Source organism: Ictalurus furcatus, chromosome 14, assembly GCF_023375685.1.
Source record: "Ictalurus furcatus strain D&B chromosome 14, Billie_1.0, whole genome shotgun sequence".
Lineage (NCBI taxonomy): Eukaryota > Metazoa > Chordata > Actinopteri > Siluriformes > Ictaluridae > Ictalurus > Ictalurus furcatus.
In genome coordinates, this window is record NC_071268.1 from 9,148,907 (window position 1) to 9,172,132 (window position 23,226).

Below are 23,226 nucleotides of genomic sequence, written 5' to 3' on the forward strand. Positions count from 1 at the left end.
GTTAATAACGGCCATGCTTAGTCCTGACTTACCCGACATGAGAGGCTGTCCGGTCATGCCCATGGGCGCCATTCCTAGGTTGTTCATGGCAGTGGCCCAGGCGTTCGGGTCTGACATGGGCATTCCCAACGAGCTGGAGTCCATTGCTATATTACGTAGACCCTCTAAGACAGACAAAAAGAGAGAAAAAGTAGGATTTAAAATAAGGCTAAATATAAAAGTTCTCGATATCATATCCTCCTTTGGGAAAGCCACACGGCGCTTCATAATCAGAATGATTTTGGTTTTTCACGTATGAAAATGAGCACGCAGACATACACAAAAATAAATAATAATAATAATAATAATCAAGGCATCACTGGCTCCTGGCGAGTATGAAAACCTAACAAACAAATTCCTATAGGAGAACAAACCAGCAAACCAGGAAAGGAACCTCCGTCGTCGTCTCTCGATAGTAACGAGAATTCTACGGTCACGCCGTCGGGCTGCTCTAATTTACATTCCTCTACATCTCAGCAAGGAGGGAAATGGACTATTATAAAACATTTAATCTGCTATTGAAAGGGGAAAAATCCACACAGAGTGCGAGCTCATCCAAAAGAGTAAGCACTGGCCTGTGAGCTGAGAGGTTAATGTTAACGTCTGCCTGTAATTGATGGATGGTGCACATGGGGCTTTACCGAGGCAGTGTGAGAGAGGAAGAACATATGGTTTAGCCATGAAAAGCTCTTGGCTTTGCAGCCATTGTTACACACTAGGCTTTTACAGAGAGCTCAATGTCAGTGCAGAAGATGAAGAGAAATACAGCAAGACATACCATTCTCTGCCATGTTTTACAACGTGTAGTATGTATGAGTCATTGTTCAGTAATGGAAACTAAGTCTGATTTTTACGTCTGTATAGCACTGGTTAAAGTCAACGGTACAGTGTTCTACCTAAATTAGTCTCAGTAGCACACACAAAAAAAATTGTAGCGAACTTTAGAACTATTTCGTCAAGGCTCCTTTTTCCGAGGGTCTCTTTTTGCCGTTGTTTGAATAAACCATTTAAGTTTTCCAAGACACATGGCTTTGTGGTGTCTTGGTAACACAACAAGCTGAGTTGTTTGTCATGTTAACTTCAAGAGACAGAAAAAAAGAGAGAGGCTTGTGAGGGAACGACTGTTTATAGTTGCTTTATAACATATGTAAGTGATAACAGGAACAAAATCGACAATTCTACAATAACCAGTACTCCCTCACTCCATCAGTACTAGACACACAACCAGTACTCTCTCACTCAACCAGTACTAGACACACAATCAGTACTCCCTCACTCAATCAGTACTAGACACACAACCAGTACTCCCTCACTCCATCAGTACTAGACACACAACCAGTACTCCCTCACTCAATCAGTACTAGACACACAACCAGTACTCCCTCACTCCATCAGTACTAGACACACAACCAGTACTCCCTCACTCAATCAGTACTAGACACACAACCAGTACTCCCTCACTCAATCAGTACTAGACACACAACCAGTACTCCCTCACTCCATCAGTACTAGACACACAACCAGTACTCCCTCACTCCATCAGTACTAGACACACAACCAGTACTCCCTCACTCCATCAGTACTAGACACACAACCAGTACTCCCTCACTCCATCAGTACTAGACACACAACCAGTACTCCCTCACTCCATCAGTACTAGACACACAACCAGTACTCCCTCACTCCATCAGTACTAGACACACAACCAGTACTCCCTCACTCAATCAGTACTAGACACACAACCAGTACTCCCTCACTCAACCAGTACTAGACACACAATCAGTACTCCCTCACTCAACCAGTACTAGACACACAACCAGTACTCCCTCACTCAATCAGTACTAGACACACAACCAGTACTCCCTCACTCAATCAGTACTAGACACACAACCAGTACTCCCTCACTCAATCAGTACTAGACACACAACCACTACTCCCTCACTCAATCAGTACTAGACACACAACCACTACTCCCTCACTCAATCAGTACTAGACACACAACCAGTACTCCCTCACTCCATCAGTACTAGACACACAACCAGTACTCCCTCACTCAATCAGTACTAGACACACAACCAGTACTCCCTCACTCAATCAGTACTAGACACACAACCAGTACTCCCTCACTCAACCAGTACTAGACACACAACCAGTACTCCCTCACTCCATCAGTACTAGACACACAACCAGTACTCCCTCACTCAACCAGTACTAGACACACAACCAGTACTCCCTCACTCAATCAGTACTAGACACACAACCACTACTCCCTCACTCAATCAGTACTAGACACACAACCAGTACTCTCTCACTCAACCAGTACTAGACACACAACCAGTACTCCCTCACTCCATCAGTACTAGACACACAACCAGTACTCCCTCACTCAATCAGTACTAGACACACAACCACTACTCCCTCACTCAATCAGTACTAGACACACAACCAGTACTCCCTCACTCAACCAGTACTAGACACACAACCAGTACTCCCTCACTCCATCAGTACCAGATACACAACCAGTACTCCCTCACTCAACCAGTACTCCCTCAATCAATCAGTACCAGACACACAACCAGTACTCCCTCACTCAATCAGTACTAGACACACAACCAGTACTCCCTCACTCAACCAGTACTCCCTCACTCCATCAGTACCAGACACACAACCACTACTCCCCCTACATCTCCTCTATTCACTTTTCTTCTCTTCCTGCTCTCCACTCTCCCCAAATGAATATTTCATATCGAATCATCCAATAGACCGCAAAAACAGAGCTGATCGGTGCTTAATTTGAGCCATGTCTCTGAGGATGCACTTTCAGAAAATACGAGATTTCGACAGTGTGTGTTCCAGGAAATATTTCTGAAAAATCCATTGATTCAGTGCTTTTATTTGAGTAAAAGTTCCAAAGAAACAAGAGCTCGTGTACTTCGTAATTATGCGGTACAGACGAACACAGATGATGAGCATGATTTCCCAAATAAGACTCGTGCGAAATGTATTTAAAGAAAGAACTGACAAAGGTTCTCAAAGCACAGAACATAAGCAGTGCTAACTTTTGGACTGTAAGCAGAATAATGGCTATTTAGGTGTCAAAAGATTAAAAAAAAAAAACAGCTTTTATATCTATAATATGTACACAATTTTCAACAAACTGTAGTTACTGTTCTTTGCCTTGCTAGGGCAGATTATACCTTTAACAAACATGATATCCTCCAAATACATGTAAACATGTCTAGCTTTACTGCCCAGATGACAATGATGGACTTTATCACAGAGCAGAGATGGGAATCGACATCTTAGTTGTGGGGTATTAGAGGTGTGAGATAAATATCATTTCAAGCCTGCAGTACTGCTCGGTGTCTGTTTAAAGCCACTGCGTCTGCTTTATAAACAAGAATGCCCTTCGGTAGACTTATTTATCATGAGTGCAACCACTGCGCTAACTTTCTGTTCATTAAAAAAAAACCAAACAACAAACGAAAAAAACGATCCAGATTGTAGAGCCCTGGTGTGTGTGGGTGGGAAGGAGGGCTCGGGAGACAGGTGACTTTTTACAAAGCTTCGTGCTTCTTTTATTTTTAATTTTTCCTGCAAGCATTTTCACACTCGCAGACACAAACACAAACACACCGAGGCAAGCTGAGCTCTCTCGGCCCCTACGGTTCATGGCGTCTCCTAACAGATAAACATGCCACACATAAGTAAATTCACTGCGACCTCCCAGAGGTGAGATTCATCACACGTTACCTCCCGCTTCAACCTTCCTCCTCTCCGCCCGATTATGGTTATGACTCTCTCTCTCTCTCTCTCTGTCTCTCTGTCTCTCTCGGTCTCTCTGTCTGTCTCTCTCTCTCTCTCTCCTTCTCGGCCTCTTTCTCTCTCTGTCTCTCTGTCTCTCTCACTCTCGGTCTCTCTCTCGGTCCCTCTCTCGGTCCCTCTCTCTCTCCCTCTCTCTCTCGGTCTCTCTCCCTCTCTCTCTGTCTCTCTCTCTCTCGGTCTCTCTCTCTCTGTCTCTCTCTCTCTCGGTCTCTTTCTCTCGCCCTCTCTCTCTGTCTGTCTCTCTCTCTCTCGCCCTTTCTCTCTGCCTCTCTCTCTCTGTCTCTCTCCCTCTCTCTGTCTCTTTCTCTCTCTCTCTGTCTGTCTCTCTCTCTCTCTGTGTCTCTTTCTCTCGCCCTTTCTCTCTGTCTCTCTCCCTCTCTCTCTCTCTCTCTGTCTGTCTCTCTCTGTCTCTTTCTCTTGCCCTCTCTCTCTCTCTGTCTGTCTCTCTTTTGATATTTAAAGAACGTTTGTCTGCTCTTCTGTTTACTCAACCGACAACCCACTAGAATACCACTAACTTTAACCAATAACACTCCGTTCAATATTTTATCTATGTTTCAATACTCACATCTGAGTTATTAAAGAAGACTCTTTTGGGTTTCAGTTTGAAATCAGCTGGCCTATATAAAAAAAAAAATCTGCTGTCACATATGCACCCAGTATTTCAGCCCAGGACTTCACTTTGCCACCTTCTGTTATTGTTTTCAATTGAATGGACTAAAAACGACACTGAACACCCAATCACATTTCTTCCACATTGTTGAAGTCAGGTTTTTACATATTATCATGTTTTCAGCAAAACAGTTACCGGCGAAAGGATTTTGGCGTTCCCCGTGGATTGTTAAACGGGAACAAAATGTAACTACAAGAAAACTGGCTGAAACTGAAACGTGGGTGTATTCTGCAACAAGACAAGAATCACATAGGGGCTACAGAGGCTGAATTTTACAACTGAGGATCCTCAGAGAAAAGAAGGAGGTTGGAGGCATTATTTATCAGAGAATTCTCAGAAAGCAAAGTGCAAACTGCTATAATTTTTTTAAATTTATTGTACGATTAATATCTTTACACATAATACTTGACCCCTTTTGCTAATTACAATAATGTTAAACGCCTGTTAAACTATTTCATTTTTATTTTGTCCGAAGGGAATGAAAAGTTTTGCACTTGACCGTATTTTAGAAGGTGATGGTGATATTTTATAATTCCTGTACTGTAGAATTCACTTTAAGGCTTCGGTTCCTGTGCATTTGAACTATAGTCTTGGTTACACAACACAGTTTATAACACAGCAAGGTTCAGTTCTCCAGTCTGATTGGTCAGAAGGTGTGGATTAATGTTCCATAACGGCAGATCTGATAGTAGTTCTGAGTTGTAAGGACGCTCCATGTAAATGGAATAAATAATCCGTGTGGAATTGTGGATATGGCGACGCTTTCTTGGCTAAATCTGATGATTTAGTGCGTCGCGGTTTCCCTGGAGTTATAAACATAAAACTTAAAAATGTTGTTTTATTAACTCGGAAAGAGATGCATTGCATGCCCCAAAACAACAACAACAACAAGGCATAGGATAAATAAATTAAAGTCAAGTAGTATTTAAGAATCAGTATGCTACTCTGCGCTTTGATTTCCGTTCCTGGATTCACAAAAAGGTTTCTCCTTGAGGTGTATTTAGAAATTCTGGCAGGAAAATTTTTTAAAAACCTCTGAGTGTGCAGATACTTAAGCTGGTTAAACACAGAGCCACTTCCGCGCAGTATAAGATTAGCTTGGACGTTAAAACTTCCAAAGAGCTGAAACTCAGGTCCGACAAGTTCAAACCCTGATAAAATATTAACTATGGTCTAATTGAAAAATACAAAAAGTAGACTGCCATGTCCTTCTACAAGCACATCCAAGTGGAAAAAAAGAGAAGAAAGTGTTGACTAAGATTTTTTTTCTGAATTGTTAATAAACAGGGTTTTTTCATTTTAGCTGGAAAGGAACTCATAAGAATTAAAGCTCTATCATTGGCAGGAGGAAAAAACAACAACAACAACAACTCACTACCCAGGCAGCCAAACAGTGACTTGCTTTAGGGAATGAGTCATATTTCCTGCCAAGAGTGATGAAGCAGCTAAACGTGATGAGTCAGAGAAATGAAAAAAGGTCCGGAGGCTAAACCAAACCTGAAGAAACGGAGAGCATTGAGCTCTGAGGCAGTGAGACCTGTCTGAACTTCTGCCGCCACGGCTGATGGATTAAAAGAGAATCAGAAAAGCGTGGTGACCTGCGAACCACTTGCACAAAATAGCACTGATGTCAAAAAACATAAGACCAATATCAGCAGCAGCAGCTTACCTTGGCTTCCTATCTACTAGGGCACATTTTACATTACAGCATTTGGCAGACTCCGTTATCCAGAATGACTTACAACTATCTCATTTATTACTATCTCATATTCCCTGAGCTACCACTTCCCTTTGTGACCACTTCCCTTTGTGACCACTTCCCTGAGCTACCACTTCCCTTTGTGACCACTTCCCTGACCTACCACTTCCCTTTGTGACCACTTCCCTGAGCTACCACTTCCCTTTGTGACCACTTCCCTGAGCTACCACTTCCCTTTGTGACCACTTCCCTGAGCTACCACGTCCCTTTGTGACCACTTCCCTGAGCTACCACGTCCCTTTGTGACCACTTCCCTGACCTACCACTTCCCTTTGTGACCACTTCCCTGACCTACCACTTCCCTTTGTGACCACTTCCCTGACCTACCACTTTGCTGACCTACCACTTCCTGAGCTAATACATCCTTGACCTACCATTTCCCTGACCTACCACTTCCTTGAGCTACCACTTCCTTGACCTACCATTTCCCTGACCTACCACTTCCTTGAGCTACCACTACCCTGAACTACCACTTCCATGAACTACCGCTTCCCTGAGCTACCACTTCCTTGACCTACCACTTCCTTGAGCTACCACTTCCCTGACCTACCACTTCCTTGAACTACCACTTACTGAACTACCACTTCCTGAGCTACCACTTCCTTGAGCTACCACTTCCTTGACCTACCACTTCCTGAGCTACCACTTCCTGAACTACCACTTCCCTGACCTACCACTTCCTTGAGCTACCACTTCCCTGACCTACCACTTCCTTGAGCTACCACTTCCCTGGCCTACCACGTCCTTGAGCTACCACTTCCTTGACCTACCATTTCCCTGACCTACCACTTCCTTGAGCTACCACTACCCTGAACTACCACTTCCTGAGCTACCACTTCCCTGAGCTACTACTTCCCTGAGCTACCACTTCCTTGAACTACCACTTACTGAACTACCACTTCCTGAGCTACCACTTCCTTGACCTACCACTTCCTGAGCTACCACTTCCTGAACTACCACTTCCCTGACCTACCACTTCCTTGAGCTACCACTTCCCTGACCTACCACTTCCTTGAGCTACCACTTCCCTGGCCTACCACGTCCTTGAGCTACCACTTCCTTGACCTACCATTTCCCTGACCTACCACTTCCTTGAGCTACCACTACCCTGAACTACCACTTCCTTGACCTACCACTTCCTTGAGCTACCACTTCCTTGAGCTACCACTTCCTTGAACTACCACTTACTGAGCTACCACTTCCTTGACCTACCACTTCCTTGAACTACCACTTCCTTGAACTACCACTTCCTGAGCTACCACTTCCTTGAGCTACCACTTCCTTGAGCTACCACTTCCCTGACCTACCACTTCCTGAGCTACCACTTCCCTGAGCTACCACTTCCTGAGCTACCACTTCCTGAGCTACCACTTCCCTGAGCTCACACTTCCTCCCACATTTTCATTATAGACTAATAGGGAGCCATATTTGCCTTGAAGCTCATTTAAAAGAGTAGAAGTGCATTTATTCAGTGGACACAGTTCAGCTCGCAGACACATCAACAGCAGTCACAATGACTCGTCGTTTAGAAACTTTAATAAACAAGACTAAAAGTGTGTGTAACAGCTGTCTTGTTCGGTAGATCTGTGCTCTCATCAGCTCGTGATTGACAGGACAGATTGTAGTCATAGCAGCACTGTCTCTATTCTTCCCTTCACTATTAAAGTGAATGGATTGCCAGATCGGTTGCCAGAAGTGTCTTAGTGTGAGGAGATAATTTGAGCTCTGCAAGAAATAAGATGCTATCATGACAGCAGCATCAATAGTTTTTATACAGTTTTTATATCACAGTTCTTGATTCTGATTAGTCAGAAGATTTTAATTCATTTCCTGTAACAGCAGCTCTAACTGAAATTTCAGCCCCAAGTCACATCGCAGGTTTATATTAGTACGTTGGGGCATGGTGGCTTAGTGGTTAGCACATTTGCCTCCCAGTCCAAAGACTGTGCTGTAGGCTGATTGGCATTTCCTAACTGTCCGTAGTGTGTGAATGTGTGTGTGATTGTCCCCTGCGATGAATCTGCACCCCGTCCAGGGTGTCCTCGGCTTTTGCCCCGACTTCCCTGGGATAGGCTCCATATATGGAGCATATTTATTTGCTTATATGCTCAGTGGCAAACTGTCGTCTTGCAAAGTTTTTTTCCTGGTACACCTCACATGCAGGTCAAATCTGTGCAATCTCTTTCTGATTGTAGAAGTATGCACTTTGCTTCATGTTGGGCCATCTCACCCACCCCATCTTTGATTATTTCCCTATAACAGCACGCCAAGTGTTCTAATTCCTTATATTCTCTACATACATTCAGAGGCTACTTTCATGAGAACACCTGAGCACCTGTACATTCATTCAAACAGCGAATCATGTGGCAGCAGTGCAGTGCAGTGCAGAACGTCATCCAGATACAGGTCAAGAGCTTCGGCTAATGTTCACATCAAACAGAATGGGGAAAAATGTGATCTCTTTGTGTGACCTTTGACTTTAGCATGGTTGTTGGTGCTAGATGGGATGGTTTGAGTATTTCAGAAACTCTATAGAGTTTAAACAGAATGGTGCAAAAACAAACGAACCAATAAACACTTGGTTGACGAGAGAGTGGTTTGAGCTGACAAGAAGGCTATGGTAACTCAAATAACCACTCTTTACAAACACGGTGAGCAGAAAAGCATCTCAGAACACGCTGAACCTTGAGGTGGATGGGCTACAACAGCAGAAGACCACACCGGGTTCTACCGAGTTCTGTCAGCCAAGAACATGCTGAAGTTGGAACAGGCTCACTGAATTTGGACAGACTGGAAAAGATTGCAAAGATTCTGCCTGGTCTGTCTGGTCCTGATGAGATCGCAATTGCACCACAATTTATCAGAACAGATATGGAAATCCTGAACACACCCCAGAAAAAAAGGTCATGTACAGGCTTTTGTTATACCACTATTGCAAAGCCCAATGCTTAACAAATGATATATTGTGCAGACCTAACTTTCACTGTGTTTTAGTCACACTTACACACTCTCTCTCTCTCTCTCTCTCTCTCTCTCTCTCTCTCTCTCTCTCTCTCTCTCTCTCTCAATAAAGCTGTCAGTGGCTCCCTGCCTAAATGTCCTCATGCAGTCTAAAGAAAGGTGTGGAAAATTTATTTTACGACCTACAAGGCCTTAACAGCTAAAGGGTAAATTACCTGCCGTTAGTCCTGCGCTTCCAGGACACTTCCCTGATCGCCAAAGCCAGACGAGGTGATCTCCAACAGTACGAAAGGGAACCGTAACATAACACAGTCGCATATTTTCCTTTTCAGTGCTTCCCTAATTCTTACCACCCCATCAGCAATCTTTCTCCTAATTCTTATAATGAACACGTCATGCCATCTCATTATTGTTTACCTCTGAGCTGAGCAAATAATGTCAGACTTTTACACTGCAATAGAAATGGCATCATTATCCTCAAGAAAGAAAAACAAAAACGTGCACACTTTTGAACAGATATATATATATATATATATATATATATATATATATATATATATATATATATATATACAGTGGCAAGAAAAAGTATGTGAACCTTTTGGAATTTCATGGTTTTCTGCATAAATTTGTCATACAATGTGATCTGATCTTCATCTAAGTCAAGGGTATTGACAAATATAATGTGTCTCAAATAATAACAAAAAAAATTCTGATCTTTCAAGTCTTTATTGAGAACAACCGAAAAAACCTCATAGTGCTTGTGGAAAAAGTATGTGAACCCTTGAGTTAATGACCTCAAAAAAGCTAATTGGAGTCAGGTTTTAGCACACCTTTCTCGTTAAGAAAATGAGTTTGGAGGTGTGGACTACAGCTACTTTGACTGATAAAAACCCCTCAAACTTTTGGAGTTTGCTCTGCACAAGAAGCACACGCTTATGTGCGCCATGCCTCGCCAAAAAGAGCTTTCAAAGGATCTACGATGAAGAATTGTTGATTTACATAAAGCTGGCAAGGGTTACAAAGTGATTTCAAAGACTTTAGAAATTCACCAGTCTACAGTCAGGCAAACATTCTACAAATGGAGACACTTTGGGATTGTTGCTACTCTACCAAGAAGTGGGCGCACGGTCAAAATGACACCAAGAGCACAACAAAGACTCATCAATGAGGTAAAGAAACAACCCCGAATGACAGCCAAAGATTTGAAGGCATCATTGGAACTGGCTAACATCTCTGTTCATGAGTCTACAATACATAGAACATTGAACAAGCAGGGTATCTACGGCAGGACACCACGAAGGAAGCCACTGCCTACTAAAAAGAACATTGCTGCACGCCTGAAGTTTGCAAAAGAGCACATTGACACTCCACAGCGGTATTGGCAAAATGTTTTGTGGACTGATGAAACTAAGATTGAACTATTTAGAAAAACCACACAGCACTACATCTGGCGTAGAAAGGACACAGCATATCATCATGAAAACATCATCCCAACCGTAAAGTATGGTGGAGGAAACACCATGATTTGGGCCTGCTTTGCTGCATCACTGCCTGGCCAGCTTGCAATCATTGAGGGGGAGATGAATTCCCAAGTATATCAGACAATTCTTCAGGATAATGTGAGAATGTCTGTACGTCAGCTGAACCTGTGTAGAAGTTGGGTGATGCAACAGGACAACGACCCAAAACACCGGAGCAGGTCCACAACAGAATGGCTTCAGAAAAACAAAATCCGCCTTTTGGAGTGGCCAAGTCAGAGCCCAGACCTCAACCCAATAGAGATGCTATGGAATGACTTGAAGAGAGCCATACACATGAGACATCCAAAGAATATGACAGCGCTAAAGCAGTTCTGCCAGGAAGAATGGGCTAAAATTCCTCCTGAACGATGTGCAGGTCTGATCCACAGCTACAGGAAGCACCTGGCTGAGGTTATTGCTGCCAAGGTGGGGTCAACCAGTTATTAATTCTAAGGGTTCACTTACTTTTTCCACTGCCATTTTGAATGTTGTGTTCAATAAAGACATGAGGGATCAGAATTTTTTGGGGGGGTTATTATTTTAGACACATTATATTTGTCAATACCCTTGACCCTCGATGAAGATCAGATCACATTTTATGCCAAATTTATGCAGAAAACCATGAAATCCCAAAAGGTTCACATACTTTTTCTTACCATTGTATATATATATATATATATATATATATATTACTGTGTAAATTAGGCACATTTAGCTTCAAATGAAGGCAGCGCTGTCTGAGTAAGGAATAATTTGACACCTGATGATTAGGTGGGTGTGGGCGAGAGAACCGGGTCTCATCCGCACTGCATAATTTGGCACACAATTGGTGTGTCGGTTTTGAAATGTAACACGTCTGTTAAAACATCGTTCCGGCTGCATCGGGAGCCTCCTTTTCATTCCGAAATGAGAAACGCTCGGTCCCAGCCGCCATCCCGGGAGACGCAAGAGATTTTAAAAGCTAAAGCATGCAGGCATTCGACTGTAGCGCTGGTTGATAGGCAGTTCCTGAAAGCCTCATTAACATCAGGCCTTTTGTTGCATGACCTTGAAAAGAGAAGCGTAAAACAACCAGCGTGTTATTTTTTCCCCGTACCGCCGTGAAGCCCCTCGCTGTGCTACGTCTCCCGGCGTGTCGATACGAAGCGGATTTTGTATTCAGATGGTGAGAGCCTACGCTTTTTGAGAACACTGTGGTGACTGACAGTAATAGAGATATCAGGTGTTCTCCCAGGGTGTCCGACGCATCTACACGGCTTCTGATCCTGAAAAATGAAGGCTGTACGCTGATAGGAGCTGTTCTCCTACCGTCTCGTACAGTGCGAATTCGATCCTCGTCGACGCAGATATGGATTCCCCATGGCTTGATTCGGCTCGGAAGGAGCGTGATTACATGAGTAATTACGCTATCGAGACTTTCGATTTTCCCGGCGTATGAGATGATATCGACACCGGGTCTGAGACGGGTATTTATTTGATTACCGTTTCCAGTTACAGCTTGGGAGAGCTCCTAGGCGAGGTGTGAGAGCAGGACGTCTGAAGCGGGCGGACAGACGGTTCGACTGGGAAAATACGTTTATTATTTTTCCACGTCCGAACGGAAGGCTTGGAGACGAATCGCAATTTTAATGGCAGACCCAGGATATGTAGCAGATTTTGCTCTAGCTGGAAGACGGAAGAGACTTTAAGTCTGGTCACACATAAAGTGAAGAATAATGGTCTCATAAGTATTAGCTAGATTTTCACCTAGCTAAGTAAAACTATGTGCAGCACGTAGTGTTGCCGGCTCACAGTCCCAGGGTTCCTGATTCGATCCTGAGCTCAGGTTACTGTCTGCATGTATCCCCTTGTCCGTGTGCGGTTCTCTGGTGTCCTCCCACCTCCTAAAAACATACCATTATGCAGATTGGCTACGATCCATTGCCACCTCTAGGTGTGAATGAATATGTGAGTGTGTGTATGCAAGGTGCCTTGTGATGGAGCGTTGCTCCAATCATGGCGTATTCCTGGGATAGTCTCCGGATCCAGAATAAAGTGCTTACTGAAAATGAAGGAGAGTATTTAAGACTACTGCAGGCAGCTCTGGAGCATACCATTCATTGAGTCGTTTTTTCTTTACTAACCACTTTATCCTGGTCAGGGTTGCCATGGATCCAGCGCACATCCTGGGAACTCTGGGTAGTGGAAGTACATCCCAAACAAACTGTACACTCCTTCACACCAAGGGATAATTTAAAGTTGCCGATCTACTAGCACGACTGGCACGCTTTTGGTAAGTGGGAGCTATAGCACTCTTTCTTCTTCACAGCATAACTACTTCGCTTGGATGAAGCCGATAATTAGTTTGGAGCTCCAGTTTTCGCACCAGTGGCCCATTTCGCAAAAGCAGTAGAGCTTTGAGTGTGTCTTGGAGCTCATTGGGGCTGCTTTCAGGACAAGACAGCAGGACAATCAGGGGCTGACAGCGGCACTGCAGTGGCACCTATCTAGCCTCAAGCCTGCATGAGTTAACAAAAAGCAATCATCGACGACTGACACATCATCACCGACTCCACTAGCTCGTTCGGTACGGCTGCAGAGGACGGTTCGAGGTTTCGACATCGCATTTATGTTTTGTGCATGACATCATGCTGAGAAATGAATTAGCTAGACCTGGCTAACTGCAGGAGATGGAAAATATGGAAAAGATTATATAAGAAATTTGCATATTAGAATAGAGAAGGACCTTCAAAGAAAAAAGTAGAAGCTTTGTACTGAATCTGCACAAAGAGCGTGACTGTACACCGAAACAGGTCCCATTCGTACCGTCATACGTGAACGACTTGTTAACCATGCAAGTAAAATAACCTGGGGGGACTCAAATAAGCCGGTGTGTTCATGGCGTACTGATTCCAGCACAATTACTGAAACAGTTTATACAGTACATTATTCAGTGAGTGGAAAGGAATTCGCATGGTTCCTTTACACCAATGGCATTCAGCTCTCAGGTACAAAGACAGCTAAATGACAGCTGGAACATTTCGGAAACTCGTCTGGCACTTTGAGAGTGACGGAATGTACAAAACTGTCTGCTCTCTGCATAATGCTCAAACGGCAGTCACTCATCAGCACAAGCAGCTGTGAACTTCACGTTAATGGCGTATCGCCAGACACATCATGTTCTCGAGCTTCGCCTCATCACGGATTCCCCTTGACAAACTACCTTTCAGAAATTACTGGTCGCAATGTAGAAATCTGGCCTGAATTTTAGCTGGTAATTTCCGCCGTGGGCATTAGCATTACTTACAGAGCAGATTTAAAGTGTAAAAGCAGTGCTGTGGGCCTCTTGAAACTCATTCTGGGTCACATGACTACTCCTTAAGATTTAGCAGCCCCAATCGACAGCAGCTCAAGTATCAATTCAGTGGTGTTTGAAGGATTTATCAGGTAGTGTGATCTGTAATATCTCTAGAGCATTCTTATTATTATTACATTTAAGCAAAGCAGAGCTCGTGTGGGATGGAGATAGACGCCCGAGTGAATTAATGCTGTGCCTTCATGTTTGATCTGGTCATGTTGTGATTAATATGTGAGAAACGTTTCAGCTGATGAGACAGAAAGAGAGAGCGAGAGCAAGAGCAAGAGCGAGAGAGAGCGAGAACAAAAAAAAAGACAGAAGACATCTCTATCAGGGACGTAACATGAAGCTGAGACAGAACACATACCTAAAAATACCTTGTCTCCACAACAGGAGGAACGTGGCATGAATAAGCTCATATTGGGAAATTTTAAGGCTGATTATTAGACAGTGGTAAACGGTAAATGGTCTACACTTACATAGCGCTTTTTTAACCTTAGTGGTTCTACAAAGCGCTTTACACTGTGTCTCATTCACCCATTCACACGCACACACACACACACACACACACACACTCACACACCAATGGTAGCAGAGCTACCATGCAAGGTGCTAACTTGCCATCGGGAGCAACTTGGGGTTCAGTGTCTTGCCCATGGACAATTGAACCGCCAAACCCTACGATTAGTGGACAACCCGCTCTACCACCTGATCCACAGCCGCCCCAGTGGTCATCATCAAGCTTCAATGGCAGACTTTCCCTGATTCGTCAAGCCCCTACCATATGACCATTACGCTACCTTGACCGTATAAGCAACAACACGGAGACTGAACCACAAGCTTTGCTGGCTTTGTCGTCATTCTTAGCACCCACTGTGCAGTTAAATTCTGTATTTTAGAATACTGCAGCTGCCTACACGCGCAAGAGGCGAGCTACGATTAGAGAAATTGCCAACAAATCTCATTTTGACCGGCGTAAGCCCTAAATGGAACACCGGTTTGGACTAGCAACCAACTTCCTGTTTACACTTGTACGCGCATCCCCAGTGAGCATGAATGGTCACGTGACATACGTATTCGGTCGTGTAGTGTGGACGGAGATAGTTTCTGAAACACAGCGGAAACTCCAGTGTGGACGAGGATCGTTTTCAGTTTAAAACAAAAACGCACTAGTGTAAACAGGGCCTGAGGTACGTCTGCATAGCCAATCCACGTACCTGCATGTTTTTTGGGGGGTGGGAGGAAACCGGAGAAACCCACAAAGACACAGGCAGAACAAGCAAAAACTCCACACAGACAATAACCTGAGATCAAACCGAGGACTAGCTATAGCGCCACTTCGCTGCACTATTTCTATCTTTTAATTTGAACCTTTTCAAATTTGATTTCATTTTACAAACACAGACTATCACCAACTGCTGGCACGGAGCATCTGCTTCCTTTCACGAAGGCACAGAACGTACTTGCATGCCAAAACATTAAAAACAGTTAAACACCACAAAGAGTTCCTCAGGCTCTTCTGGTCTTTTTAAACACCTCCAGCGTCCCATGTCCTGCTCCAGGTCTTCTCCTTCAGTTAGATACGCATGACAGTGAGAATTGGGACACTCACTCCCTAAGGCTCACCCCCAGGACCTGATTTTTCACAGCTTGATTTTTGCAAGAAAGTTATCCAAAATAGCTCTACACAGCTGCGTCATCTGTGAAATTATCCGGATTTGTATGAGCAGTAGGAGGGCTGCTGGTGTGTGTGGGGCCTTGATGAGGATCCTCACACACACACACATCTCATAAAGCTCAACACGGTGCAGGTCTGCTTTCAGTCCACTTCCTGTGCTGTGCTTTCATATGTAGTGGGATACGGCTACACGATCTACAAAGATAGCTTCGTAATGTATCCGAGCCTACAGAGATGTTTTCCTGTTAAAATTGAGATGTTTAAGTTTCTAATAAATCAAATGCATTCCTGCTGAAAAGAAACATCTCTGGAGAGATGTGTGCGTGTAGAAAATACAGCACAACGCTGTCTGCTAGCGTCAGAACGAGCTGGAACAAACGTGTTTCGATGTTCACCGTTTCCGACGCATTAAGATGTGTGACATGGCCAAACAGGAAGATGGAAACACTGGTTTACAGGATGTGGAGCAGCACGGGGGGCATCACTGACTGGATCACGAATGCAAATAGAAACCAATATGTAGACCATGGAAAAAATTTCCTCCCAGCATCCCTTCCTCTTATTCACAGTTCACACTGTTTATCTTCTATTAACATCAAGTTAAACCTTTCAGACTCCACTTTCTCACGTCACTCTCTCCTCTTTCCTACTTTTTCCACTCTACACCACCAACTCATGTGGATGAATGAAAGACTTCTCATTGGTTGGTCATACTTTTGGGTTTTCAATAGCACTGTTTACTTTCGACACGTGAATTTGTTATGGTTTATGTCCCGTTTCTGCCCCTGTATTTTCATTGGATGTTTCCCGTATGTGTTTCATCATTGTTCTCAGCCGTCTTGTGTTTCACCCCGATTACGTTTTTATTTAAACCTCTCGTGAATCTTGTACGTCGCTAAGTATTGAGCGTCGTCACCATACCAAGCATGTGTACATTGTTCCTCGGTTTGTTTCATAGTCTTTGATCTCGTTTCTTGTTTCTCGTTACATGCTTTTGCCTTGCCTGTTTAATGCCCGTTTAATGCAGATCGCCTGACCCATTGCCTGTTTTTGACCAAGCTATTGTCTCATGATTTGGATTTGTCTGCCTGCCTCTCTTTATTAAAAGCTCTTATCTGCATTTGCATCCGTCCTAACCTCCATAACATGAATTACGTGACAGCTGCTAGTAGAAACACAGGGTTACGACTTAGATAGCGGAAACTGTGGCCCGATTGATTTGTTTTGAAACGATTCAGCGATTAAAAAAGAAATAAATAAAATGTTATAGTCAATTCTAAAAGGAAACGGTCTTGCTTTGAAGCCAACTGACTGTAACGGTTTAGTATTAGATTTTAAATCTCCTAATGCTTTATAGTACCTTTATACTATGGTCCAAGTAATGTCTTGCACTAGATTGTCCAGTGCAAGCCTTCTCCATATTGAACGTATAAAACACACCAAAGATCTGGAACATATTACTGATTAATGTCAGGCTCCATCCATCACTGGATATTTAAAAAACAAAAAACAAAAAAACAATCATTCACATTAAACTAGCTTTTATTATTCGCATTACTTTTACTGGAAGGTTACTTTTACATTCATTTATATCGTTGTCATATTTTTAATAAGATTTTTTACGACATATTTCTATATTTTGTATTATTCTTTCTGCACTGCTATGGTTTATTTTTTATTATTAGCCTATTTTATCGTTTTTTTTTCTTTTTTTCCCTTTTTTGGGACTTCACATGGATGGATATCCCGAAGGAACTCTGGACTTCAGTTCCCAGCAGCCACTGCACCTCTGCGTCACTCAGTACGTTTACATGGACAACAATAATCCGATATTAACCCGATTAAGACGATACTCTGATTAAGAAACTAGCATGTAAACAGCGTTTATTGATAACCTTAATCCGACTAAAGTAATCCTCGAAGTAAACACAAATGGAATTAAGACGTGTGGAGTATTCCTGTTTTAGTCGCATTATGGAAGTGTATTACAGACATGTACACACCTTAATCACACTATTAACGTCGTGTGGGAGTTTTCAGTGCATTTTGTGACAGGACACGTACACACGTCAGTGCTCAATCGTTTAATGGTAAACAAGAGAGCACGACTGCGTCCCAAACCGCATACTTACCTACTATATAGTAGGCAAAATATATGTATAATAGCTATTATATAGTAGGCAAGTACGCGGTTTGGGACGCAGCCCACGACTTCAAGCAGTCGTCTATTAGCACGTACAGCATGACAAGTAATTAACTGCACTTGAAGCTTTGGTAAAATTAAAAATAAAACTCCCAAAACTGAATACGGTACCACAACGAAGACCAACTGTATGTCGATACGTGAAATTCTGGAGGGAACGTCGGACGGCGTGGCGTGGGGACGTAATGACGTGTGCCTTTAATCGATCTATGTTCTAGAACATGTAACACGGGAACATGAAAGGAATATTCTAAAAGTGACTCATGTAAACACATTAATCACAATATTGTCTTATTCAGAATAAGGTCAATAATCAGATTACTGCTGTCCATGTAAACGCAGTCAGTCACATGACCACCTGCACCTGATTCTCATTCATGTTAGCCAGCACTTCTGTGTGTATGTAGTCACAGTTTGCACTGCACTCATCGTCTTACTTTAATTGTCTTTCGTTAATGTTTATTCTTCTTAGAGTTTTGCCACAAGGTCATAGTGTCTTTTTGGGTTTTGCTTCGGTCTTTATTAAAACGTAAAATCTGCACTTGCTTCCGTCTCCGCCTTGAAATCGTGGCAATTATAGTAGTACTACTAATAGAGTATATTACAGACACTCCTAGATTAGTAGGGATGATATTAGTCTATGTTATATCCATTTGATAAGGAAATGAGGAATAAAAAACACACATTTTTTTATTTGTTTGTTTTTTGGTTCATCTTCAGTTTTGGTGTTGTGGCTAGTATTTTTTTTTTTCTACTCTTTGTGACATCATAACACAGGTAATATGAAGAACTGCATATCCTTATTAACAGAAGATACACCCAACGTAGAACAAACTGACAAATATGCTGAGAGCGCTTCAGCGAAGTGCCGTAGTGTAAGAAGCAGCATTCAGGAAGCAGATGACTGTGTTAATGCTTCATTAATGAACAAATGAGTGGGGTGTGTGATAGGAGTTTACTGATAGACTGGATTGCTGCTTGCTTGACTGCTGGAGGGCCTCATTTTCCTACAGTCTTCCCCTTAATAAGTTTAATTAATCACAACAACTTAATTAACAGACTTTAATTATTGTTGAGGACGGGGTTGAGCTCTTTGTAACAAAGTGCCTACATGGGGGGAAAAAACCCCACTGAATTCAACAGTAAATTATACATGTGCGCTGTGAAAATGCTAAGAGTGCAACTGATTCTGTTGGCAAGCACATGTAAATAAACCTTGAGGGTTTCTACTAGCTCAGTGTCAGCCAAGGCGGTTTCTATTCCGTAAATGGTGCATGAAGGATTAGCATGGCAATTTGAAGACATGACAAGGTTCCTGTGTCACTAAAGCAGGTCCCAGTTAAAACCATGGCAATGAGCGAGCATGGGTTGCTAATTAACAGCGCCAGGTGATTAGCGCGTCTTTTGTAAAAAGCTTTCTCGAGGGTCTTCGCCAAAATCCCACAGCAGAAAAGTCAATCAGGAAAAGCTCCAAGAAATCACGTGTCGTTAAAGACGGTTTCAGGGGTAAGAAGATCTCCGTAACCGAGCCCGGTTAATCAACAGACTTATTGTTCTTAATTACAAACGGTGTAGCGTCGCAATCTCAGATCTATCAAAACATGACAAACGGTGAAAAGGGAGATTAAAAGGTAGGCTGGATAATATGTAAATTCTCAAATCGGATGAATGCGGTAGATTTTCGGAGTGCTAGGATGGCACCAAAGCTCTGATTTACTGAGATCTCAGACTAAATAAAGAGGCTAAAGAGCGTGAATAAACTGCGCACGTGTCGTAAGTGATTTATAAAAGATTTATTTCATAAACAACTTCACATGCTAAAAGATCACAAAAATAATTATTAGTAAAAAAAAATTATCCCTTTTTTTTTTGTTAAGTTTGAATATTTTTATTCAGATGTGACAGGATATGAATACATATTTTTTTATAATGAACAGATAATGTGTTGTAAACAGATACAAATGTAAATACTGACACAAATAAGAGGTGCACTATTTTTGTTTTATGTTAAGAAAGCGTGGCAGGGCAGTTGGGTAATATCAGTGAGAGGTGAGATATGAAGCTGGATGGATTTACGTCGTTCGTTCATTCATGTCATGGTGGTTTAGATAATAAGTTTGTTTATATTTTGGGAAATAGAACCAACCGAATGTGCTAGAAATTTACAAGTAAAACTAAAAAGTGTGTGAGCAGGATTAAAAACAAACAAAAAAAAACAATCCCGTATGTTCTAGCTGAGACCGATTATGAACACTGACACTTTTCTACCTCTGGGATTTTTCCAGTATCTCCAAGGGCAGAGGGGTAGGGTTTAGGCCACACCCACTTCTGGTTTTAAATCCAAATACAGATACAGTTATTTAAAGCTCTAAATAGATGCAGATACTGATTGTGGCATTATACCCCTACAATATATACCAGAGGTTCAACCTTTTGTAACTAAAGCCCCCCCATGCATGTGCCCCCCCTCCCCCCTCTCTGCCCCCTTATTGGAGGAGACCAGGTATAATGATTATCTATTTTATATCAAATCTATCTATATACAACCTAATCTGTAATCTGTTTTGATAGATAGATAGATTTTTTTTTTTGTACTTTTAAAAAAAATTACTTTTCATAACTTTTATGATTTTTAAAATAACTTTTATGGCTTTTATAAAACTATATAATGGACAGGTATGGAACACTATAACTACTTTGAACAAGAGAACTAGGCTGTAATGATGTGGACTATTTTACACGTAAATCATGTCGCATTACATTCGTCTTGCGTTCTAAAAACATTCACATATGAATGATGGAAATTAGGATGAAGGGCGTGTCTCGTTATCCATGGCATTGTTAAATCTCTGGCTCTCAGCCCCTCACAGAGCAGACACAGAGAGAGGTGTGAGTGCAGCGGGAAAGCAAGACCTCGTGCTAGCAGGACAGTACTGCTGACATTTGGAGAGTTGCAAAGGTTTGTCCAAAAAGTCGCTAGATTTGTCGCTAGGTGCTTTTATATTGTTTTCGCAAAATAAAGTCGCCAAAGGGGTCTGAAAAGTCGTTAAGTTGGCAACACTGGTCTGCCCTACCAGCTAGATAGAAGGCAGGATAAGCTCCGCCTCTCCCCAGCAAAAAGAAAATACAGAGGGAGGGAGAACGCGGGGTTTTTCATTTTCGCACATTCTATTTGAAAAGCAATAAAATATGATGCCCTGTGTTTTTCTTGAAAAAATTCGCACCCCGCTTCCGATCTCTCCCTGATCAACCCCCCACACTGAGATATACAGTATCTACACATCTGTAGCAAAATAGAGCCAAAAACGTTAATAAAATAGACTTAAATATTTGTTTACTGCATTTGTACCTTATAACAATGTATAAGTCTGTCTCAGTATTTAAACCTTTCTAAAATGAAATAACAAGCGTATTGTTTTGACTTTGTTTTTTTTTTTTTTTTTTAAGCTTGCTCTTGACAATATGAGTGTCAGGGATCCCAGAGCAATTTTTTTCCATCTTTCCTGCTTCATATCTTATTCAGCTCAGCTTTTGCCCAGGTTTAGGTGTTTTTTGATCAGGAGAATCACTATTCTGGCTTGATCTCTGTAGAGAGTCTGTAGAGAGGAATAATAATAGCTGTGATTCCTAAACCACATATAGATCTTAAAGCACAAAGATTTTTTTTTCCTCCCTGAGATTGCTTCACAAATCTTGACCGTCCCTGGTGTCATGACATCAGCCACTCGGATAAAATGAATGTACACAGGAGAAGGAGAGGAATAAGGGGGAGGGGGGAAGGCACTGGATTAAAGAACGAAATCCCGCTAGTGCTGCCTCGATTTAGATCTGTGGGAGAAATTCAAGGGGCTAGCTAGATCAGAGAGCCGCGCACATGATAGAACTTTCTCGAGAGACTCGGGAGAAATCTCGCTCCAGTCAGACGACACCATCAGCCAGGACCTCAGAAGAAGGGGGTACTTGTTAAAAACTCAGCACCACGACGCAGGACAGCATCTCCCGGAGGATTCAGTGACGCATGGCTGACGGTTCATGACGAGACAGGTCTGAGAAGATGGACTGAGAGAGCTTCTGTGAACATCACTTTAGCTTCGTCTGTGTGTCTTTCTGTAATTGGAAGTAAACCCCTCATGGATTAACCCTGACAACCAGATGTGTACTGTATCTTGTCTTAAATGCTAGTCAGGAGTTCATTAGGGACGTAAACACTTATGGATTTGACAGTCACTCGACTCTTTGCTTGAGTGAGAAAACGCAAGCACGGGATTCGTTTTATTTTTATTCTCTGCTCTTTTCAGAGTGGGGGAGAAAAAATAACAAGTGTAGAAACAGACTAATCTAACGTCACCTTGAGCTTCGGTCTTCTAAAATAAATGAGCATCTGAAACCCCCTAATAAATACAATTTTCACATGAACTCAAGAAAAAAGACTTTTGGTTAAATTACAGCAGCTGAACAATAAAATAAATAAATAAATAAATAAACGAAAAAAGCTAAATTACTGTAGATATTCATTTCAGGGGGGGAAAAAAAAGCCTCCATGCTGAGACTACATCATTCAGCTAAGCCATTTAAAAACCAAACAAATAAGAAACATTATCTACCTTCATATGATCCCAAATGATTGTAAAATGCACGATGTTTTGGAGCCTGTTCGTCTCCTGCAGTGCAAAGCGTCATTACAGATGTGTTTGGAAGCAAAAACCCAGCATGTAGGCTACAGATGTGATCGTGATCATTAGGAAATGCACATGAGCTCCGCGCACTAGTTTTTTTCCTCCCTGACAGGGCAGTGATGCAGTTTCGCTGTCTGGAAAAGCAGGACATCCTGAGCAGCTCCAAAAGTCAGATTCGGATCGGATCCGTTCGACACGAGGACGCGGGGTAATTATTAGCTGAAGATCTCTGGGATTTTAGCCCTGTCCGAATTCATCGTTCCAGTACGTTTTATGGACATGCGTGCATGTTTGAAAAGACGTTGCCGTGTTTTACTTTCCGTAAAATACGTCCTGTAGGAATAACCACAAAGTCGTACATCCCGTCCAGTCCGATGTTGGTTAGAAAGTCCGTTATATCCTGCGGGAAATAATGCAAGACACTACAGGATGTGTTCTTTTCTGAAGTTTTTCCAATCCAAGACATAGCCCTTCATGCACCTTTAGTGTCTATCTCTATAAACAAGGCCTGTAAACGCAAAAACCCGTGGCTGAGGTCGTAAGGACGTGCTG

General features: G+C 42.5%; 1 protein-coding gene across 8 annotated transcripts in view; it reads right to left on the reverse strand.

Annotated features, from left to right (window-relative positions):
- Positions 1-23,226, reverse strand: part of enox2 (ecto-NOX disulfide-thiol exchanger 2) — a 296,308-nt gene that overhangs the window by 100,442 nt on the left and 172,640 nt on the right. For all 8 annotated transcript variants that reach the window (XM_053641146.1, XM_053641143.1, XM_053641145.1 and 5 more), the window contains one exon: positions 33-164. In XM_053641146.1, coding sequence (XP_053497121.1) covers positions 33-164 — 132 coding nt within the window. The remainder of the gene's footprint in view (positions 1-32; positions 165-23,226) is intronic.